The sequence below is a fragment of the Xiphophorus maculatus genome, chromosome 2, assembly GCF_002775205.1.
Source record: "Xiphophorus maculatus strain JP 163 A chromosome 2, X_maculatus-5.0-male, whole genome shotgun sequence".
Classification (NCBI taxonomy): Eukaryota; Metazoa; Chordata; class Actinopteri; order Cyprinodontiformes; family Poeciliidae; genus Xiphophorus; species Xiphophorus maculatus.
In genome coordinates, this window is record NC_036444.1 from 16,267,750 (window position 1) to 16,288,049 (window position 20,300).

The following is a 20,300-nucleotide window of genomic DNA, read 5'->3' on the forward strand; positions in this document are numbered from 1 at the left end:
TTTTTTGTGTGTTGTCAGTTTGCTTTAGATAGATATTTTCCTTAATGAACTCAACGTTTAGAATCTACGTTTTGTATTTAGTCGTGTTATCTTTGATATTAAAATTGATAACAGAAAAGGAAAAACAAAACCGTCAAATGCCATTAAATGTTTTTGTGGGAAAAACCTGCTGGGGAAGGAGATGAGATGGTCAGTGGTGGTCAATTCTTACAGGCTTAATTGGGCGATTGTTGTTTAAGGTGAGTTTTGACTTGCTTTTCATTAAATACACTCATACAATTTGCACAAAAACATTTTTATTTTTGCATGTTTCTCTTTAGTGGCTTATGCACTCTATCTGCCCTTCTGAGTTCTCACAGAGCCTAAGGTGGTTTTCTTTGGTTACAGACTTTTACTGTTAATATGGAGATGGTATTATGTGGTGTACTTCTTCCGCTGAGGTTTGTTCATTGCGCCACACATTAATTGTACAAAAATGATACCATTTTAAAGCAGTATATCAGTTTTGATTAAATTCAGGGAGACCCATCCTTCCTAATTTTGGTTAAGTTTGAGGTTTGCCAATCTTTAAGACTGCTTTAACTCCAACCCCGCAAAATAATTTATCAACTTCTCCTGATGCTTACATGAAACACAAAGGGCCTTTGTTTTATGATAGATATTTTCGACTTGCTCAAATGAATCGGATGTGGTGTAGACATTTCTTTACCTCACATCATGAGGCACCTTCGAGCCATCAATCATGAGAGGATGAATAATGAAAACTTTTTAAACAAGACAGTTTGAAAGGCGATACATAATTGATCTGATAATGAATCTTTTATAGAGATGACTTCCTCTTGTTTGACAATAAGGAAGTGGCTTGTGATTTTTTTTTTTGAGGGATAGGGGGGGTGACTGGTTTTTCCAGCTGGACCAGACAATGACACGTAGGAGGCTGTTGAACACACACCTACATGTGCACATCTGAGACCTGCTCCATCATTCATTTACTGATGTTTTTCTTCAGTAACTTTCCTGACTCTCTGGATGAAATCCCGTTTAAGTTTCTCTGGACATGCTCATTTAGGGATGAACAGCATGCAGGCATGCTGAGATGCAAACTCTTTGTGCATAAAATGGCTTGATACAAAACCAAATATCCGGCCTATTTCTCTGGCAGGTTTTCAGAAAAACATGTTCCCTCAACTCCCTTTCCTACCACACACTTTTCTAGGTCCACTCACATAAGCTCACGCACGCACACACACACACACACACCCCAAGAAAAACCCTCCCTTCTTTTGCAGCGGTCGGGAGAAAACAAGATTGTTCCTAATTGACTCCACATGTCCAAGAGTGTTCTGTGGGTAGATGCTCACACCGCAGTCCCCCCTGTTCAACAACCCTCATCCTTCCCGCTCCCCCTTTCTCTTCCCCTGTTCCCTCCATCAGCTAGTGTTGCAGCAGTAATAGATTTGTGCACTTTCTCTTGCTCCTTGCTCTTAGGTTTTGGTTGAGGGGAGGCCTCCCAATAGCGGGGTTCCGTGACGGCCATTTTCCTCAGGCTGAGAGGGGGACCCCAGTATTGGGGCAAGAGATAGCATCTGCATGTGTGAAATCTGCGCTGTGTGTGGGAAACTGTGTATATATGTGTGTGAGGGGCTGCGAGGGGTAACCGGGGGTGGTGACTAAGGCCATGATGGAGTTATGCCAGAACAGGGAGGTCCAGAGATGGGGCAAAGCTCTCGGGCAGAGGAGGAGGAAGCTGAATGTAAGAGAAGGAAGGGGTGGTGTTGGGGTGACAAAAACAGCAGCAGAAAATGAAAAAACCTGGAGTCTGACCCTTTTACTTTTAGGCCTTACTGCCTTGTAGTAGGACTGTTGGGTTTAAACTCAGACTGCTTTTATCCAACACTGTGCCCAGGGTAACACTTGGTTCAGATTTTTGCACCCAACTCATATTGTTCCGTCTGTTTGATGCTGTAATGGGTGGATGCTGGAAAATCTGATCCTGGATTGCACTTTTTGACCTCTGTGGTAGACATTACTTCATGTACAGTTGGTATAATTAGATTTGTCTGGTCCACGGTGCATTCGAATAACAAAATTGTTATGAGGCTTTAAATAACCTCTGAAATTTTAAAAATAGCAGTATGTTTCTCAGAGAATCCTGGGTAGAATGTGTGCCGCAAAGCCTTTTTCAAAAAAATAATTCTGTTGCTCTAAAGCTTTTTTTGCTGTGATGTATTATTATTTCAAACCTTGTGGATTAACCCAGGTAATTTAATTACCTGGGTTAATCTCGCCCATCTAATATATGTTAGATTACTATTTTAAGTAATTGTTTTTCCTATTTAAAACCCTGCAGTTTTTTTTTCTTTTTCTTTTTTTTTAGATAATATAATTTCCAAACATTTACAACTTAGTCTTCCGTGCTTTGTTTGACAAAAATATTCTACACTTTTTAGGAGACTTTGTCAGTTCATCTAGCTGAGCAGCAAAGCTCGCATCAGTTAGATGCAAGCTTCACCAACTGGGACAAGCAGCAGCACTTCAGTGGGTTGAGTGCTCGAAGTGCAAGTTGAAAGCTGTTGAAGAGCGATGCTGAGTATAGAACATGTGACCATACCCATCTTTTCAGTTTACTGTTACACTGCTGAAAATGTCATCTGAGCCAATTTCAAAACAAGCAATGATGCCTTTCGGAGAATGTGCAGAGATTTATGCTCATCTTTTCTCACCAGTTTTTGTTCATATATGCATTTTGCTGTGGGAAATCCTTCACTGTTGATCCGTTGACATGACAGTGCTTCCTTTTAGCAATTTGGTTACATTTACACTTGCACTTTTGTATGACATTCACACACCTCACTAAGCAAATAGTACTATTGTCTTATGATTCTTATATGTCTTAAACGTGTGTCGTATTACTATGACTCTGCAGAAATGACCCACAGAAGGTCTCAGAGAATACATTTTCTTCCACCGAAATAGTTCCAATGCTAGATCATAGCTTGTGCAAATATGCAAACCATTTATTCTTATTTTTACTATTAAATGAAAGAAATATTTGGCGCATCCAGCAAGTTCAACAGCAAAAATCTCTTTTAGTTTGGGGATATTGCTGTGGCCTTATTTAAAAAATCTAACGAATTAGATTCATGATGAGAAGATAAAACTTGTGGAGGATATATAGAACAATAGTATTCTGATAACTGGGTTGCTGTTTTACATTATTAATTGTTATATAATTAATTTATAAATAAGTTTGTAAGGTTTGAGCACCATTTAAAACAGCTACTATCAATGTAGTAGAACTTGTAAATAATTTAATAATTATCGTTTACTTACAATGCAGTCCATAATTTATCATTGTATCATTGCAGTCTACAACTGTTATTTACAGTATATCATATTACAGTTAAGTATTTAAAAGGGCTCTGAGTGACTTAGCTCCCACACCACGTCTTGACTTTGCACCTCTATGTCATGAGCAAATATTTCCTTTTTCTCCCAGTTCTGATGTCTTCTACAAAAAGATGCAGTGTGCACAAAAAAAACTAGCCTGGTAAAATCCAGCCCCCTCTTTCTACGATGACTTGAAACTTGTTTCCCTTGTCTTTGTTTCCTCACAAAACACCAAAGGTTTAAAACATTACAAAACTGTAGCTATTTTTTGAGTATATCTGATGTTTTTACAGGCTGGTGGTTATAAATAAGGTATATACACGATCCGCTAGCTTAATCACACATTAAATATTATAAACATGTCCTTATTTATTAAAGAAACATTGAGCCAAAATAAAAAAGTTTAGAAAAATAAAGTACATCCCAAAAAAACCTAAATATGTATAAACTATATAAAACCCTTAAATGTAATGAGGGTGTATTTTTTTTTTTTTACCATAACTGTAACTAATGACCGTTCACAGCAGGGAAGGCTTGTTAAATTTCGCAGTATGGTTACAATAAAATGAATGAATGATTTAACAATGTAGCAAGTCTAATAATAAATCTGAGTTTTTGCACAAACGTTGTGACTAAGCCAGAGTTTTAAATGCAAGGCTTTAGGGAAATAAAAATATTTGTGATATGGTGTACATTTATGTTTCGAGGTGTGCTTTAATGTTTTAACCTGTCACCCTGGTACCTTGTGGAAATCACTCATTTAAACACCATTGTGATATTTGTGGATTTATGGTCACCAAGAGAAAGAAAGCTCTTCAACATTGACTTAGAAGACTTTTAAAAAAAAAAAAGTTTTATTATGAACAGTCGACTTTTAATACAACCACACATGAGAAGAAAATACTTAAAAATCTAATGACAAAAAATACTTCAAAATTGTTATTAGCAAGCTAGAGCTTTACAAGAATTCAAAACTGCTTTGGAAAAATGTACATCTCTATGCTCCTAGTTCTTTAAATTGTATTGGCATAAAGTCCTACTCAGTTGCATTAGCCAATCCCACTGTGCTCCTCCCTGGACCTTCCGTCCTCAAGCAGAGCTCCCGCCCCACTGAGCAGCCCTTCCCCACACAGCTCCACCAGACTAGCAGCAGCAGCAGCAATTGGCAAACACCTGGTGCAACTGAGCTAATCATGCAAACTGGAGTGCTCCAAATAACAGTAAATGGCACAATGGAGAAGCATCATTGTGATGATGTTCTGAAAGCGAGTGGGAACTTCTTAAAGAGACAGAAACAATTACAAGGCATCAAATTGCAAAGTCAGATGTCTTAAGTTATGTTTCAAATTTACCACATTTTTATAGCAATGTTGTATTGCTGTTATTGTGAGGTGTAGCTGATCATACAGTGTATGTTTAGACAAGTGCTTTGTTGAAAGAGTTAGAAGTATGTTACGTATGGTTGTTTCTTAATTTTACAGAAAATGGCCAGGCTTCTGATGACAACACAAGTCATTGTTCTCAGAATTGAAGAAATGTTAAGTTGTACTTTTACTTTGATGAAAATTCAGTGCATTCTATTTATTCTGTTTTGGTTCCATAACTTGCAAACTGTCAATGCCCAGGTAAGTTGAGAGTTGTATCAAATGAGAATATACAGCTGTAAGAGGGGAAAAAAAGACGTTAATAACTGGAAAACAAGCATGGAGGAGTTGAGCAAAATGGGAGAAGTGGGGGGAGGAAACAGCTGTATTCAGAATGATGATGAGAGTAAGGCTAAGTCATGTTAGCCTAACACTAGATGGCAACGTTTTGCTGTATAGTGTCTTTACAGGACTTCATTTATCTCCTATCTGTTATTGACTCTGTGTTGCTTAATAATGGACAAGAGTTGTGTGACGGCGTGTGTGTGTGTGTGTGTTTAGCTAGACTGACTAAGGGTGATGACAGAGGGGTACACGTTGGGGAACGAGGGTTTTTAAACCCCCAGAGACCCTGACCACCATGTCTCCCCTTCGTTCAGCTCTGAAGGAAAGTTTCTGCTTTTATGAAGCTGGAGGTGCTGAATCAGGGCTGAGCGGGAAATCTTGCTTATCTGTGAGGAATTTTATTATTTTCAAGTATTTGGATCGAAATCGCTCCTGCTCTCCCTCGTTCCTTTCCCTTTTCACCTTGTCACGCAAACACAGGCTTTCCTCACACAGGCCTGCCTGTCTGCCGCTGAGCTTCCTTCCTTTTCCTGTGCTGCCTCACCCTTGCTTATCGCAGCAATTAACATTTTTAATGTTTGCCACTTTTCTTTCAGAGCTTTCTTCCCTTGGTGTGCCTCTCATTTTTCAGCTATGAAAATTTGGGATTTCATTTATACCTGAAGATGTATTTAGTTAAAATTCCTGGGTGACCAGCTGCTTTTCACTTGATGTCACATATTTTCTATGCTTCAATATTGTTAAAAAAAAGTTAAATATATATTGTGTATTAAAATATTTGCTAAAATCTTAATATTCATCTTCAAAAAGGAAACAAATGATCTATTTACGTATCAGTCGTAGTTTTTTTTTATGATTAATGACAATTATGATACAACAGTTTTTTTAAAATTATTTTTAGATGACAATACTAATCCTGTGTATCTATGTTTAAAATTATTTTTAGTTTAATGCATTATTACCTGATGTTATGAACTTAATAAGTATATGGGTATGTATATAGATGGGGAGGGATAGATTTTTCATCAATTTTATCTTTCATGCTTTTATTTTCCTATTGTAGTGTTAGCTATAGCACAAAAATGTGCTTCTTAGATGTGCTTCTTGAAAAATACCAGGACTTGTTCAAATTGGGATTGGCAAATCATATATCTAAGAAAACTGGAAATCGGTATTGGTTTGATTGGTGGATTTCTTATTTGCTTTTATTCAAGTGCCAAGTGCCTATCTTATTGGTTATTAGCTTGGCAGCCAGTACAAATATACTCAGTGGTAATGTGATGTGTGTTTACTGCCCACCCTGTGTGTATTTGCTCATTTTTGTTAGAAATAACACATGCTGTCTTTTGAAGGTGAGGTGGGTTTTTGATTTTGTACATTTTTGTTGAAATAAGATATGAAAAAAAAAAAAAAAAAAAAAATATATATATATATATATATATATATATATATATATATATATATATATATATATATTTAGCAAATTTTGACAAAACACCATATGTTTTAAGAAAAATAATAAAAAAATTTTTTAGCTATTATGCAATTAAACAGTTTTCAGTTTCACCAACCAACAGGTTGTATTTTTATGCACTGGTTTTCAAGTTTTATAAATAGGAATAAACATCATATTAATGTTTATTCTTTGATGCATTAATGAGGATAATCTCGTAAACCTTTAATTTACTGTTAGCTTTAAAACTTAAGCTTTGACCAAGGAAAGATTGATTGTTGCAGCTTTTCAAAACAAATAAAACAACTTTTGTGTTTCTAACAAAGAAACGGTGATTTACTTAATTTCTTCTTCTGTTCAAATTTAGTAATCAGAAAAGCGATGAAATTGGGAGCCTCGGGGCAAAACCACCTTTCTAAGTGTTTCATTCTGTGTTGGCAGATTACAATAATTTGACAGTTGTAGGCAATGATCAGTACCCTGGATCTCACATGGCATAAAACATTAAGGACTAACTTCCTGATATTTTTCGCTGCGATGATGGAAGAACAGCTGGTGGGGCCAGCAGCAGGGTTGTGAGGAGCTCTGAGGGACTACCAATGAGGCTGCTTCTGTACACTTAGACTGAGAAAAATTGGCCTCATTAAAAAGTTAACAAAAATGTGATTGGACAATAAAGTCATTTATTATCCAGTTTTCATGCAATGCAGCTTTAGTTTCTCTTGAAAGTACTTGTTACTATTGTAGGTTTGTAGGCTAACAGAAGAATGGAATGATCTAGTGCACTCACTCATTGCATTTGTAGGTGGTGAGGCCAATCAATAGAGAAGCTTTGGTGCTGCTGAAACTTTGCTGAATCCTTCTTTGATTTGGAGATTTCTCTCAAGTAAAACTTTGTGTTTATGTGGCTTGTTAAGAGTGTATGTGTGCAGGTTTCATAAGAGCTTGATGGGGAGAGAACATGAATTATGGAGAACAGAGCAGGATCTTGCACGCAGATCTTTTTTTTTTGGAGGTTGAAGCTCTTTGCAGTAAATTCGTTTCAACTCAACTCATCACCATATGAAATACTGATGCAGTAAAGAAATGATGATCAGTATAGAAATGCAGAGCAAATGAACCCCTCTTTTTTCTCTCTCAAATATTTTCAATATTTCTGCAATCTGTCTGTCTCAACTCTGTCTTCTGTATCTTTTTTATCTTTTTTTCTGTGATTTGATTCTCAATTTGAGTTAGCAGCATTTTCTATTGCTACCCACATTTCCTTCAGTTCCTCCTTATCTATATATCCCTTATTCACACACCAATACACACTCCTGCACGTAACTTTTTCTTGAATTGCGTGCATGCAACTCACCTCTCAACACAGCTTCCACTTTGATCAACCAGTCGTCCATGGCACCACCCATGTTCTCTGAAGGGGTGCCACCAGCCTGATAAAGCCCTCTGATAGGCCCCAGTGATGCATTTCCTGTTTTGGTGTTCTATGTTTTTTATTTTCTCAACCAGCTGGTCCCAGCATTCCTGTTAGTGTCAGGGAGGGGGCAGGGGTGTTGCTTGGATGTTTATGTTCAAGTGCAAAGTAGGAGTGAGTCTGTGAGGTTTTGTTTAAGGGTCTCGGCGTGTGTGTGCGTGTGTGTGTTTGGTAGCCTGGATGTTTGGGTCTGAAGATGAGAAGTGGGTGGGGTTGGTGGAGGGGTTCTTGAAATTGAGGGGGAGGGTAGGTAAGGGTTGTTTTTGTGAAAGAAATGGGGTACATTGTGGGGGTTGTAGGGTTGAACGACATACATGAGGGGGGATAATGGTGGTGAACAGATGTTTACGTATATGTTTATACATTTTATGCAAAAATAAGGTTGAGGTGTCGTATGGCCTTAAGGTTTAATGACTAGGTAGGAATCACTGAAGTTGAAATGTTTTTTTGCCATTGCTCATGTGTTGATCATCACTGTTAATGTGGACAGATTTACTAATGTTATTATTGGCTACTGTTGTTGTTCTCCTAGAAGTGTCCAGTTCAAGACCAGATTGATGGGAATGTCTTTGTGGGTGGCTCGGTGTGTATTTAGATGGTGATGATCTTTTCCTGAGAGCTCTGTTACCAGGGTCCGATGTCTCCAGTAGCAGACTGGAAGCAGACATGCCCAGACATGAAAACTACCGTGCACACGCAAACGCACGCACACACATTTGTTCACCCATTCCCACTGTTTGTCTCTGGGCAAAAGTGTGTGCTTGTGCACCACCATACGTCAAGGGGGTTTCTGCGATAGATCAAGTATTTTCAGCTGAACACCAGAGGCGGTGTTTACCCATCTTTCCAACTCCTGGTCTTTTTCCCAGTAATCTTGTACACATTAGCGCTGGAATCTTATCATCCCAGACAATTAGATAAAACTGAAACACATTTTTCTTCTGCATGACGTCATGATAAAAAGGCTTGTGCAATATGTTAAAAAAAAATAAAAAAAGACAAGAAAAATATGCTTTTCACCACACATTTTACTGGAAATGGACAATTGTTTGGATTTTTTTAGAATGACCCTGTTTCTAGCAGAAAACTTGCAAATCTAATAATCTCTATAAACTGAACTGCATATGATGTTTATTTTCATGTAAATAACCTAATTTCATTCGGTGTCATTGATAATAAGGTGCAAACTCTCAACTTTATATATATATATATATATATATATATATATATATATATAAGAATACTTCTCATGTCACTGTTGCATAAAAAGGTATCCACCAGCAAAATCTTTAATTCAGTGCAACTCTTACTTTTTTGTCACTCTTTCCACCAATTTTGCAAAGAACGCCTAGTCCTTAGGGGTGTAATAATGCCAAGCACTCGTGTAAAGAAACAAGACGTGATATTGAGTTTTAAAGAATGACAGGGATTGATATTTTTGAAGAAAACTTCAGAGATAAAAATGTATTCTTCAAAAAAGCCTTTATTTAATATTTTTATGGATTTTGCTGCAAACTCAAGTAATTGATCTTCCTTTTTCTGATTTCTTTTTATCTCTTCAGACTTTCGACAGTGGTTTAACTATGCATGGTGTGCAGTACAACATTTCACAGTTGCTTTTGATAAGAGTGTACTGTGATTGTTATTCGGCTCAACGTACCCTTATTCGGTTGTTATTGAAACGTTTTCTGTCTCTTTCAGCATATGAACAACTTGGTCGTGTTTACACATTTCTGGTGTCTTGTTTGTTCCTCTGTTGCATTTATATCCCCCACTGGAAACCCAAAGCCCTGCTTAACAAATGACTGAAGTGTTGTTGGGGCATCTTCTATTCCAGCTTCATAAGGTGGGGCCATGCTGACCACTGCTGGCTAGTGCTCATGAGTCCCCTTAGCGGGAAGCATTGTGGTGTTTTAATATCACAATGTCTGGGGTGCTGTAGTGGAACAGGGGTTAAGCACAACCCAATTATGGAGGCCTTAGTCCTTGATGCGGCCGTCACAGGTTCGATTCCCGTTTTGGTGACCTTTGCCGCATGTCTTCCCCCTTCTCTCATTACCCACTCTCCTGTCAATTTACTATCAAAATAAAGGCCACTAGAGCCAATATAACCTTTAAAAAAAATAAAAATAGCAAAATCTTGCTACACACCTACTAGTCATCCAGTCCTAACAAACACATATCTAATATTTTTATATTGATAAAGCTCGGACTAATGCATTTTTCCATGCTAAGTAGGCATAGGCCTGTATAATATTCTTGCATTATTATAACCTCGAGTGAAAAATATAACAGTTTTATGGGCCATTTCCACAAAAATTGCTACCAATTTATTACTTTTGTTTGAAAATTGAAAAACAAGTATTTCTACTTCTTAGTTATTTCTAGGTGATTTAAAAAAGCAATATTTAAGGTAGAATAATGTTTATTACATTGTGCATGTTCAGATTATTCTAGAGTGACACAATCGTAATTATTTAGGATATCTCCTCCACTAGCCAGAATGCAGTCTCCTACTTAACAGATGTGCACTTTACAGCTTGAATTGAATTGAATTTGTTTGGTGATGGAGCAAATGAGTGCAACATTAGCACTTCATGACCACAATCAAGTATGTATCATGCAAACTCCACAGTCAGCTAATTCTCAAATATATGAATTTAAACAACCAGTGTTCAGACAGCATCCATAACATTGTTATGTCATCATCATGTGAACCGTATGTCACCATTAATATGAATGACACAGAGGCATGCACAAACATACACTGCTGTGAGCCAAAGCCCACTAAGTTATTTGACCACTGGCGGGATGTGGACATTTCTCTGTAATTGGCAGGAGCGCCGGGTTCATGACCCTGCGTGAACTCGTAGCAGGATGCTCTTGGTTAGTGGTCTACTCTCACTGCCACATACTTTTACAGACTGATGGTTTTACTTTTCTCCCGCTCTCATGCTCAGCAGTTATTTTTCTCAAAGTCTTTTTCATACAAAGTGTTGGACATTTGACTCTTTAATATCAGTTTAGGTTTTTGAAGGAAGTTTAAACACATTTTAAGTTGGAGAGAGTTTTTCTTTGACAGTCTGTCCCTACAAAGAAAGAAAGTTGTTCTGTTTGTCTTTTTGATACTGACATTCTTTACCCCTGCAGTCTGTTTTTCATTCAGGTTTCTCAGTTTCCTTTTCCTTGTTTTTATCAGAGCACTAAAGGAGGCACCACTCTAATATTGTGTCTATGAGATAAAGGGAGACTGAATGTGTGGTCCACCCAGAAGCCTGGTTGCAGGAATTCTCTGTAATCATCAGACTGTCTGTGTTATCTTGCTCTTTGGTAGTCATTAGGTTTTTAAATATTTTGGGGAGTTTTAGACAATTCTATATGGGTTTAAGAGGAGGAATTGATTATAGTTGCATTTGAAGAAAAATAATCATGTATGGTCAAAGTTTCCAAGGCATTTGAAAGAACTTAATTGATTTTAATGTATTTATTTAACATGGACAATACAAACACGAGTGTAAACCAGATGCATTGTATTTGAGCTTTCTCGCAAACATGCATATTTTCAACAATAGTCCATGTAAAACGGTTTTCTATATAAAAAGAGACAATTATATGAAACTTTCATATTTTGGGTTGGCTATATAATGAATGAAAGATGAGAAACACGATTTTAATATGACTTTGTGTTGGACATGAGAAATGTTTTGGAAGCAGCACAGACAAATTGTTAATATTTTTAAAATATATATATATTTTTCTTTCTCTTGCTAAGATTGTTCTGCTGAGTTTAATACTTGAGGAATGGTCTAAAGGCATCTGTGATCTGTATAATCTGTGCTTATAGCTCCCATATTTATTTTTATACACAATATCTATATCTCTTGCTATAACCCCTTATAGTCCATACATACATAGTCTTGTACATCTGTAAATAAATATTTATATCTCGTAGAGCACTTCTGGATAGATGCAAACTACATCTCGTTGCTTGTACTTGTGACAGTCCAATGACAATAAAGTTGAATTCTATTCTATTCTATTCTATTCTAAAGCAGCTATTTTTTTAAATAAAACCGTACAATAATTGTATTGTTAATTCTTGTATTTTCACCTAATTTTGTTGGCCTAAAAAGTGTTTTAAGATTATTTCCATCACCATCAAGAGCTTTTTTCAAAATCCCTGGCTAGCCCAGTTAAATAATGAGTTCCCAAGACTGTTTTTGACTAAAAGTCACTGAATGTGATTCTACTTAAAACTCTACTGAAGCACAAAAACATGGCAAGCAGTTTTTTTTCTGTCTTATGCTTTGTTCATTTGAGAAAAGCCATATTTGTCACTAAAAGTCTCATCCTAAACTCCAAAAGGTGTCCATCTGTATCAGCTCTAGTTACTGGAGGAACAAATTTTCACCATTCTTGAACTGCGGTCGGGGCCAGACAAAATTATTTCAAGGGCTACGAATGCCACCAAGCCGCACTTTGGACAGCCCTTGCGTAAAGATATTTCTTGATAAGTTAAGTTATAATAAAACTGATATTTTTTGTTGGATTGTATGTTTGATTCCAGCTTGGGTAAGACCCTGATTTCCAAGCTGTCCTCAGATCTGCATTTTAAACTGTAAACATCATTTGGAGTGGGTAATTGAGATGTGTAGTGTAAACACTGAAGGGAATCTAAAATAGATAAAGATATAAAAAAAACTGCCATGGTGCACCAGAAAGTCCACAAACTATCACCATTGCTTCTTCCCAGTCAGCCCAGTTTGTTTGCTCTGAATTCACGTTTGGTCTTGAGAGGTTTTGCGAGATTTCTCATCTGACATCTGAATGTTGGTGAGTGATTTTTTTGTGTTTGTGTGTGTGTGGTATGTTGCTCCCATCATGAAGCTCAACACCACACATTGTATGACCAAACCCGTTATTCCTTAGATACTTAATCGTCATGTGTGTGGTCTCTCAAGTTTTGAAAATTGGTCGCTAGCTGTAAAATCTTGCCTTGTGATCTAGGCAGTACCTGGTTTCTTACCTTTTCTTTAACTCTTTTCTTCTGAAGATCCCAGCATGATTACTCAAGCCATGCATATATGTCAGCTTTTGCATCATAGTGTGCCCAAATCAGACTAATAATCATGAAAACTGTTTCTTGTTATTTGGAAACATTTGTCTGAAGTAGCTCTGCCTCAGATGTTTGTCCTAACCACAAGCAAGTCAGTTGTAACGTCTGCTGAGTGTAACTGCTAAGAAAACAATGAGGCACCAATTGTTTACTCATTTTGGCAGCTGTTGTCAATTAACAGGTTAAAAGTGTTACTGTGGTCCCTAAATGTGACACAGCGCAGAAAACACAATAAATTCTCACTTTCTGAGACAAAACAAGGCATGAAATTTGGACTTACTAAAGACCTACGTATGTATATATTCGCAGAAATAAAGGACACACAAAGTATACATTATTCCTTTAATCCTTATTCCATTCCATTACTCTACACTACTGCTCCTCCTTTTCCCCTGTTGAGGGAAACTGTGGGTGTAATGGGTTGCTCATGTGCGTAAGAGGAGTATATTTATATAGCTAGCAGTCTAAGGCCTCTTCCCTGTGTTCCTGGATAGCGGCTAGATTCCATTGGTGGCAATATAAAGATCATGGTAGAGTCAGTGAAAGTATCCCCTTCCTCAAGTTGTTGTGTAGGAAGTATAGGGAACAAAAATAAATCCCTTGGAGGCTCATAATGACTTAATTTTTTTCTCTGCTTTTGTCCTCCTTGGCCAGTCTTTGCAGGTCCCTGCCATAAATCAATCAACATGCACACTGTATATGACATGCACATACACAGGGAGAGGTAGAGTCAGGAAAGATTGTTTTAAACATGAGCTCATGGAGGTGGAGAGGACATGGGTATTTGCTTCTGCTGTGGTGTGATGTACATATTTCAAAGAAAAATATGAATGCTCTCTGGCAGCACTTACACTGGCTGCGGAAATGTGTCCAGCAGACATTGGATATACACACACGCGGGCTGTAGCCTGCTGCCAATAATAAGACTTGTTTAATGAGTCTCATCGCTTTGTTGATTTCAGTCTCAGGGCTTTGTTGTTCTTGTGAATCGCACTCTCTGAGGCCGGTATTAATCTTCACTCAGTGTATACATAAGGCGTCCAAGGCAGCGTTGTTAACTGGGAGTTGTCATGCGACAATGTTTGGTTCAAGTTTGGAGAAGTCTTGTTTGGTTCAATGCTTCATTGGTCAACTTGTTTCCAGGTCTGGTGTTTATAGCACAGGGGTAGACCCTTTTTTATGTCACCTCTGCTTACTTCTTTTCCCAGCTTTCTCCTTTCATCCATCAAAATATTTCCCTCTGCTTCTTGGTGTCCTCCTTTTAACTCCTGCAGCAAACTTGCCTTTGCCTGATTCAGTGTTTGTACTCGGGATTCCTCAATGGCAGTGTGTGCAGAAAGACACAGAGGACCTTGGCCATGCCGCTGGTTTCCAGGTGCTGCTGTGGTGTTTGGCAGCTCTCTGCTTGTGCTTGACTAAGCTTTTTTTCTTACAACAGGGTTTGCAAATTTGGCTTTTTTCACGAGAAAACCTCCTGTAGCTTGAATTTCAAGTGTTGCTGCAAAACAGAAGCAGAAAGGGGTGGATTTTTATCAGAAGGTTGCTATTTTTTAAAGCTTTTGTTGTAGTAAAACAGATGATTAACTATAGAGAATGGGGGATGACACCTTTTGATACCATATACCTTTCTATAGTATTGCTGGTATATCCATACTTAGTATCTGCCTAAATAAGGGTGCATCTCAATAAATAATATCATTGTAAAAAAAAAACTTTATTTCAGTAATTGGATTCAAAAAGCAGGTCTCAAATAAGACTTCTCTCAAAAATAAGAACATTTGCTTTGGGGAAATTACAGCTTTTGAATAAAACTTCTAAAATAGAAAAATATATTTGACACCAAAGGTGACGTATACAGATGATAAAAACCATAAATGGGTTATACAAATACCTCTTCTGCTGAAGGCTATAATTGCTATTGGAAAGAATGATTTTTTTAATATGTGTGTGTGTCTGTGTGTGTGGGTGTATTGCCTTGCTGGCCAGTAGGACTTTGTATCTCTGACCCAATGGGAGGAGACTGTGTGACAGAAGGGATCATAGGGTTCCTCTGAGATTGGGATGCCTTTACTGATCACAGTGCGCTTTGACAGATGGGACACTGAAGTTTGTGGTGAAGCAGTTATTTGCTTTATTTGCTCTTTGTAAGAGTTTTGTTTTCTTTTTGAGTGATAAAATGTATAATTGAAGGCAAAAACGGATTCTATAGGTGAGTGGTAAACCATGATTGAAATCTTTTTGCTAACCTTAAAATCACGCGAAGATGGAGGGACTGGAGGACTTTATTATAACTTATTATTATTTGAAAGGACCTTCAGGTGTCCATCGTTTTTCCCAGATACCTAAAACATTGTACCTGGTTAATTTGCTTTCCATGAATAATCGGGTACCTTTGAAACAACTGTTTACATCCCATAAATGGGACTATTGCAAGGACCACTTACTGTACTTGTATGCTGAGCAGCAGAGTGAACAACATTTTTGCTACTGAGCCTTGTTTGCTGCTGTTTATTGGATTTCATGATTTTAGTTTTGAAGAAATTTGAGAGCATGACATTTTTGAGTTATTCATTTATCTTCCAGGGTCCTAAGTAGAAACCCTGCACACACCCATAATACCCTGATAACTCCTCCTCATTGTAACAGTCTGAGGTTGAAGTGGACTGATGTTGGACACGTTTGGTCCAAATATGCTGAGATGGGATTGTTGTGACTTAGCAAATGTAGTTGTGCTTTTCATTCTGGCACAAATGGCAAGTTGATACCACAGATTAAAATGATTATGTGATCTGAGATCTTATGAGACTTTTCCATTCTCTCCACTTCCGGATTCGGGAGGTAGTCTCTGCTAAACTCTTCCTCATGGAGGGGACTGTTAACATTTTGGAGGATATAGTTCAATCCCAGACTGTGAAGATATTGGATTGCCGAATCTTATCTCCCGGCATTGAGATTAACTAGTTTTCAAGTGGTTGATATACCTCCCCACATCATCACACAGCCTCTACCAAAAGCTGCTACCCTCTTGGTACCGTAATCTGTGTAGCTTTTTTTTTTTTTTCATTTTATTAAAATGTGTAGACAAAATCTGGACACCACATTGAAAACCATAATCCTTAAAAAAATAAACGAACAAAATAAAGTAAAGATTTTTTTAGTTGAAATTCTAAATGCAAAGTTCGCAGTTTTGGGGTCACAGATTTGGTTTTGGTTCACTTTTTTGTTAACATTTCATGAATGCCATAAATCAGCCTTAAATTATCCACCATTTATGGTTTACAAAATGCTTTATTCTCAAGGGCATGTCATGTTTCCTTGTAGAAACACAAGGAATGTGACAGTTTGGCATTAGGCACATTATTGTGACAGCCTGAGGTTAAAGCTGGCTGTGATTTTTATATGCTAAATGAGGAGATGTTGCTAATTTCAAAATGCTTTTAATTTCCTTGGCAAAAAGAGTTTGCAAATTTTTACATTAAATTTTTTTTTTGCTTTGAGCTTAACTAGATAAGCACTCTCTTAAACCCATCTATTAGTGGATCTGTAGAATACAGAGACAGAAACGACTCAGATTTACAGACTGCTTTTGGTCTGACAACTACTTAGAAAGAGAAATATAATTTGGTTATGGGACTGTGCAAAAACATATGTTGTAATTTATTTTATTCCGCAATTTCCCAAATTCAAAAGAACAATTTCAAATTTGTTGTCAAAAATGACTGCACAAAATAGCTAAGGATAAAACTTGGATGCCTCCCGACTAAACATACATAGATACATATGCAGTTCATATGTATCTATATATGAACTGTTCAGATACTGTGCAATTGTCTGAACTGTACTCTACGACCTACAATACCCACGCCGTTGTCCAGGGGCATGTAGTGGGATCTGGGCTTTAAATATTTCTAGAGTAAACAAAAGCTTGTATCTCTGCGTCTCCCACGTTAGGATTTAAAACATGCTGCATGTAATTATATGCATGTTTCTTTTGGTATTTTGGGGGTTGGAGACAAAGTAACATTCACATTAGAGCCAGACCATTCTTTGACGCCTACACACTGACCCCAAGCAAAAATATTTCATATATTCAAGTTGAACAGTTGATTGACAGATTTGTTCACTGAAGCAATTTATTTTTTTGGTGGTGGGCCACTTTAAAGTTGTTGAAAAGTTTATGACTCTCATCCAGACATTTGACTGTCACTATTAAGCTGAAGCTGCTGGTGTAAAATCTGTTGTTTGTGATCTTTAATCCCTTTGGTGTATTTTGTGAGCATTAACATTTTGCATGAAATACCAACACAGTATTGTTGACATGTTTATAGGACATAAACATGTCATATAAAAGTGCTACAAAAGATTTAAGCAAACTTTATGGAGTTGTTCTCGAAAGTCTTAATAACCCCTGTTTTGTGACTGATAAGACCGTAATGCATTATTTCAAGAACTTTCTTTACATATGTGCAGTTATTCCGTTAAATATCACTGAAAATAGGTGCAATAACCCAGCTGCATAAGTCTGCACAAACTTTCTGTTTGTGCAGCTTATTCTCATCTCAGTTTTTGATATTTGCTTGAGATAGCTTTGGAGAAACATCAAGTTTTTATAAAGTCACTGTGGTATTGCATTTTCATAATCGGACATTTTTATACCCATCTGCTGACAGATACCATTGTATTATAATTATTAGTTTTATCCTTTATAACTTCTCGACCAACTATTACTTTAGCTAAAAGAGGAAAGCATGGATACCTCATGAAAATTGTACTAGGACATCTGAACATTATTCAAGATTCCATATAGCTGATGTCAGGTATGACCTCAAGAAGGAGGTGCTTCATTAAGCACTAGTTTAATGGGTGCACACACTTTTGCAACCAGGCAATAGCACCTTTTTTTAATTTTCTACATCCCCTTCCCAACAGTTTATTTCTCAGATGAATTGTACTTCGTAGATGTCACAATATGTGGAAAATGCTGTTTTTAACGATTTTAATGTGGGCTTGTTTTTTTTTTTTTGTTGTTTTTGTCACAAAAACGCAAAAGTGCATGGGTGTGTGCACTTTTAGAGGTCCACTGCGATTGATAAAGCTCTTGTGTAGTTTCTTGGTGTAGCTCTTGTTGCCAGGTATACTTGGAAGGAACTAAGAGTGATATAATAGGCGTGTGCATACCTGTACTGTATGACCTCTTATCTTTTATTTAGCATTGTGCGTGTGTGTGTACTGTACTCTATAGCACCCTGACACAGACTACAGTTGGGCCAGTAATGCATTAGCTATGGCCAGAGATGGGTCGGTATGGAATAAATAATGGATACCATCCTTTCCCTCTAAATAAATCAGGACCAGAGAAATGGAGAGAGATTAAATGTGGGAGAGAGTTGGAGACATTCAATGCCAGATATAAAGAGAGGATTTGTGTAACTGGAAGAAGGATATAGTGGCAGAAATAGTGTCCTGAGTTCCAGATGGGTATCTCATTTCTCTTGTTCGTGTTTTATTAATTGACATTCAGTAGAAAACTGAAGTGTAGCTGTTGTTATTAAGTTTAAAAAAGCAGAACATTCACAGCTTATTTTATTCCCAGGCACAAGGCCAGACATTCACCTTCCCCGACATCTTCCCAGAAAAGGACCGGACGCCGAAGGAGGGCTCCATGGAAGAAATGCAGGAGAAGTTCATGGAGGACGAGAAGCAGAGGCAGAAACTCGACCCCAGGAGAGGAGGGGTCACCGAGTGGTTTGGACTCTGAACCAGGGGGCCCTTGGAGCAACGTGTATTGATTTGAAATGCAACCTCTGTGATGTCACTTTTATTTCACTGCTGAAACATGAGCGTGTAGCGAAAAAGAGCAAGTGTGTGTGTGTGTGTGGGATATGGCGGACGTGTTCAGTGTGTTTGTGAGGCTGGAGTCCAAGAACCAAAAGACAGGAGGAATTGGAGAAGGAGAGCAGCAAGGCTTCATCTTTAATGAAACAAGCCCACCACACACATTGTCCATCACCTCAGATAACCTCTTCTTCTTTCTCATCCTGATGTTCTTCCCATACATATGCCACATTTGTTTCTATTTGCTTTTTGTTTTGTCAAAGTATCCTTCTCATCTGTCAGCCCTGTTGTCTCTCTTGTCTCTATCTTTCTGCGAGATACTTGATCCTCGGTCCCATCAGAAAGCAGCATATATACAGTATATATATATATATATATATATATATATATATATATATATATATATATATATATATATATATATACATATATATATATACATATATTCCCAGCTGGTTGGATCCATCTGCCTGGACATCATTTCCTCTTCTATGAGTTTGTCTTGGATTAATTACCTGGATTTGGTAAACAAAGGATGGGATGCTGTTTCAGAAAGCAGATATGTGCAGTTTGCAGTGGCATCATTATATTTTGTGGTAACAACTATTGCCGTGACCATAAATAAAGCCTTTACCCGATGTTTGTGTATGTGTGTTTAAATGTTAAAGTTGTTTTCAAAGGAACTATTAAACGGTCACCTTTTCAAAAGCACTCTGCCTGCTCTCTCACTGATGCCGTGCCGAGAAACTGGCACTTCGAGAAGCTGTTTGCAGTGCATGCTGGCCTTCGCAAGTGCCAATGTGGTCTGGTAGCTGTTTTGACAAAGTAATGATCTGTGTTTTGAATCGGGCCAGTGAAGGACTGAGTTCTCTTACCGTAATAAAGCCCATAAAGCGGAGGGTGGGGAGACCTCTTCTGGGCTCACTCAGACCCTCCATTATGCTTAGAGGCCAAAGTTACAGTAAGTGTCCCCCAGCCATGACCGCTAATGTCGGCTGGCTAACAGAAAGGTCCGGTCCCTGACCTCATCCAGCCAACTCATCTATCACTAAGGAGAATGTCAATATTGATCCTGTTGGCCCATTGTCTGCTGCCTAGAACCACTGAACCCCACCATCCTCCACTGTTACTATAAAGCAATCAGATTTTGAACAAAACAAGCTTCTTGTTTCACCATTAGTATGTGCCTTTTCTTTCTGCCTTTTCTCTCTTCCTCCATCTCGTCTGTTGCCTAGTTTTGAACCTGTGAGAAATAGCTGAAAAACCAACTAAAGTGGGAGACCAAATTCATTTTGTTTCACACCTCCTGGCCTGAACAGACCC

At 37.7% G+C, this 20,300-nt stretch overlaps 1 protein-coding gene across 2 annotated transcripts in view; it reads left to right on the top strand.

The window, feature by feature from the left end:
• LOC102219339 (39S ribosomal protein L23, mitochondrial-like) overlaps window positions 1-19,688 on the top strand; it is a 41,428-nt gene extending 21,740 nt beyond the window's left edge. For both annotated transcript variants that reach the window (XM_005808845.2, XM_005808846.2), the window contains one exon: window positions 18,736-19,688. In XM_005808845.2, the coding sequence (XP_005808902.1) occupies window positions 18,736-18,900 (165 nt within the window). In that variant the 3' untranslated portion in view covers window positions 18,901-19,688. The remainder of the gene's footprint in view (window positions 1-18,735) is intronic.
• The last annotated feature ends 612 nt before the right edge of the window (window positions 19,689-20,300 follow it).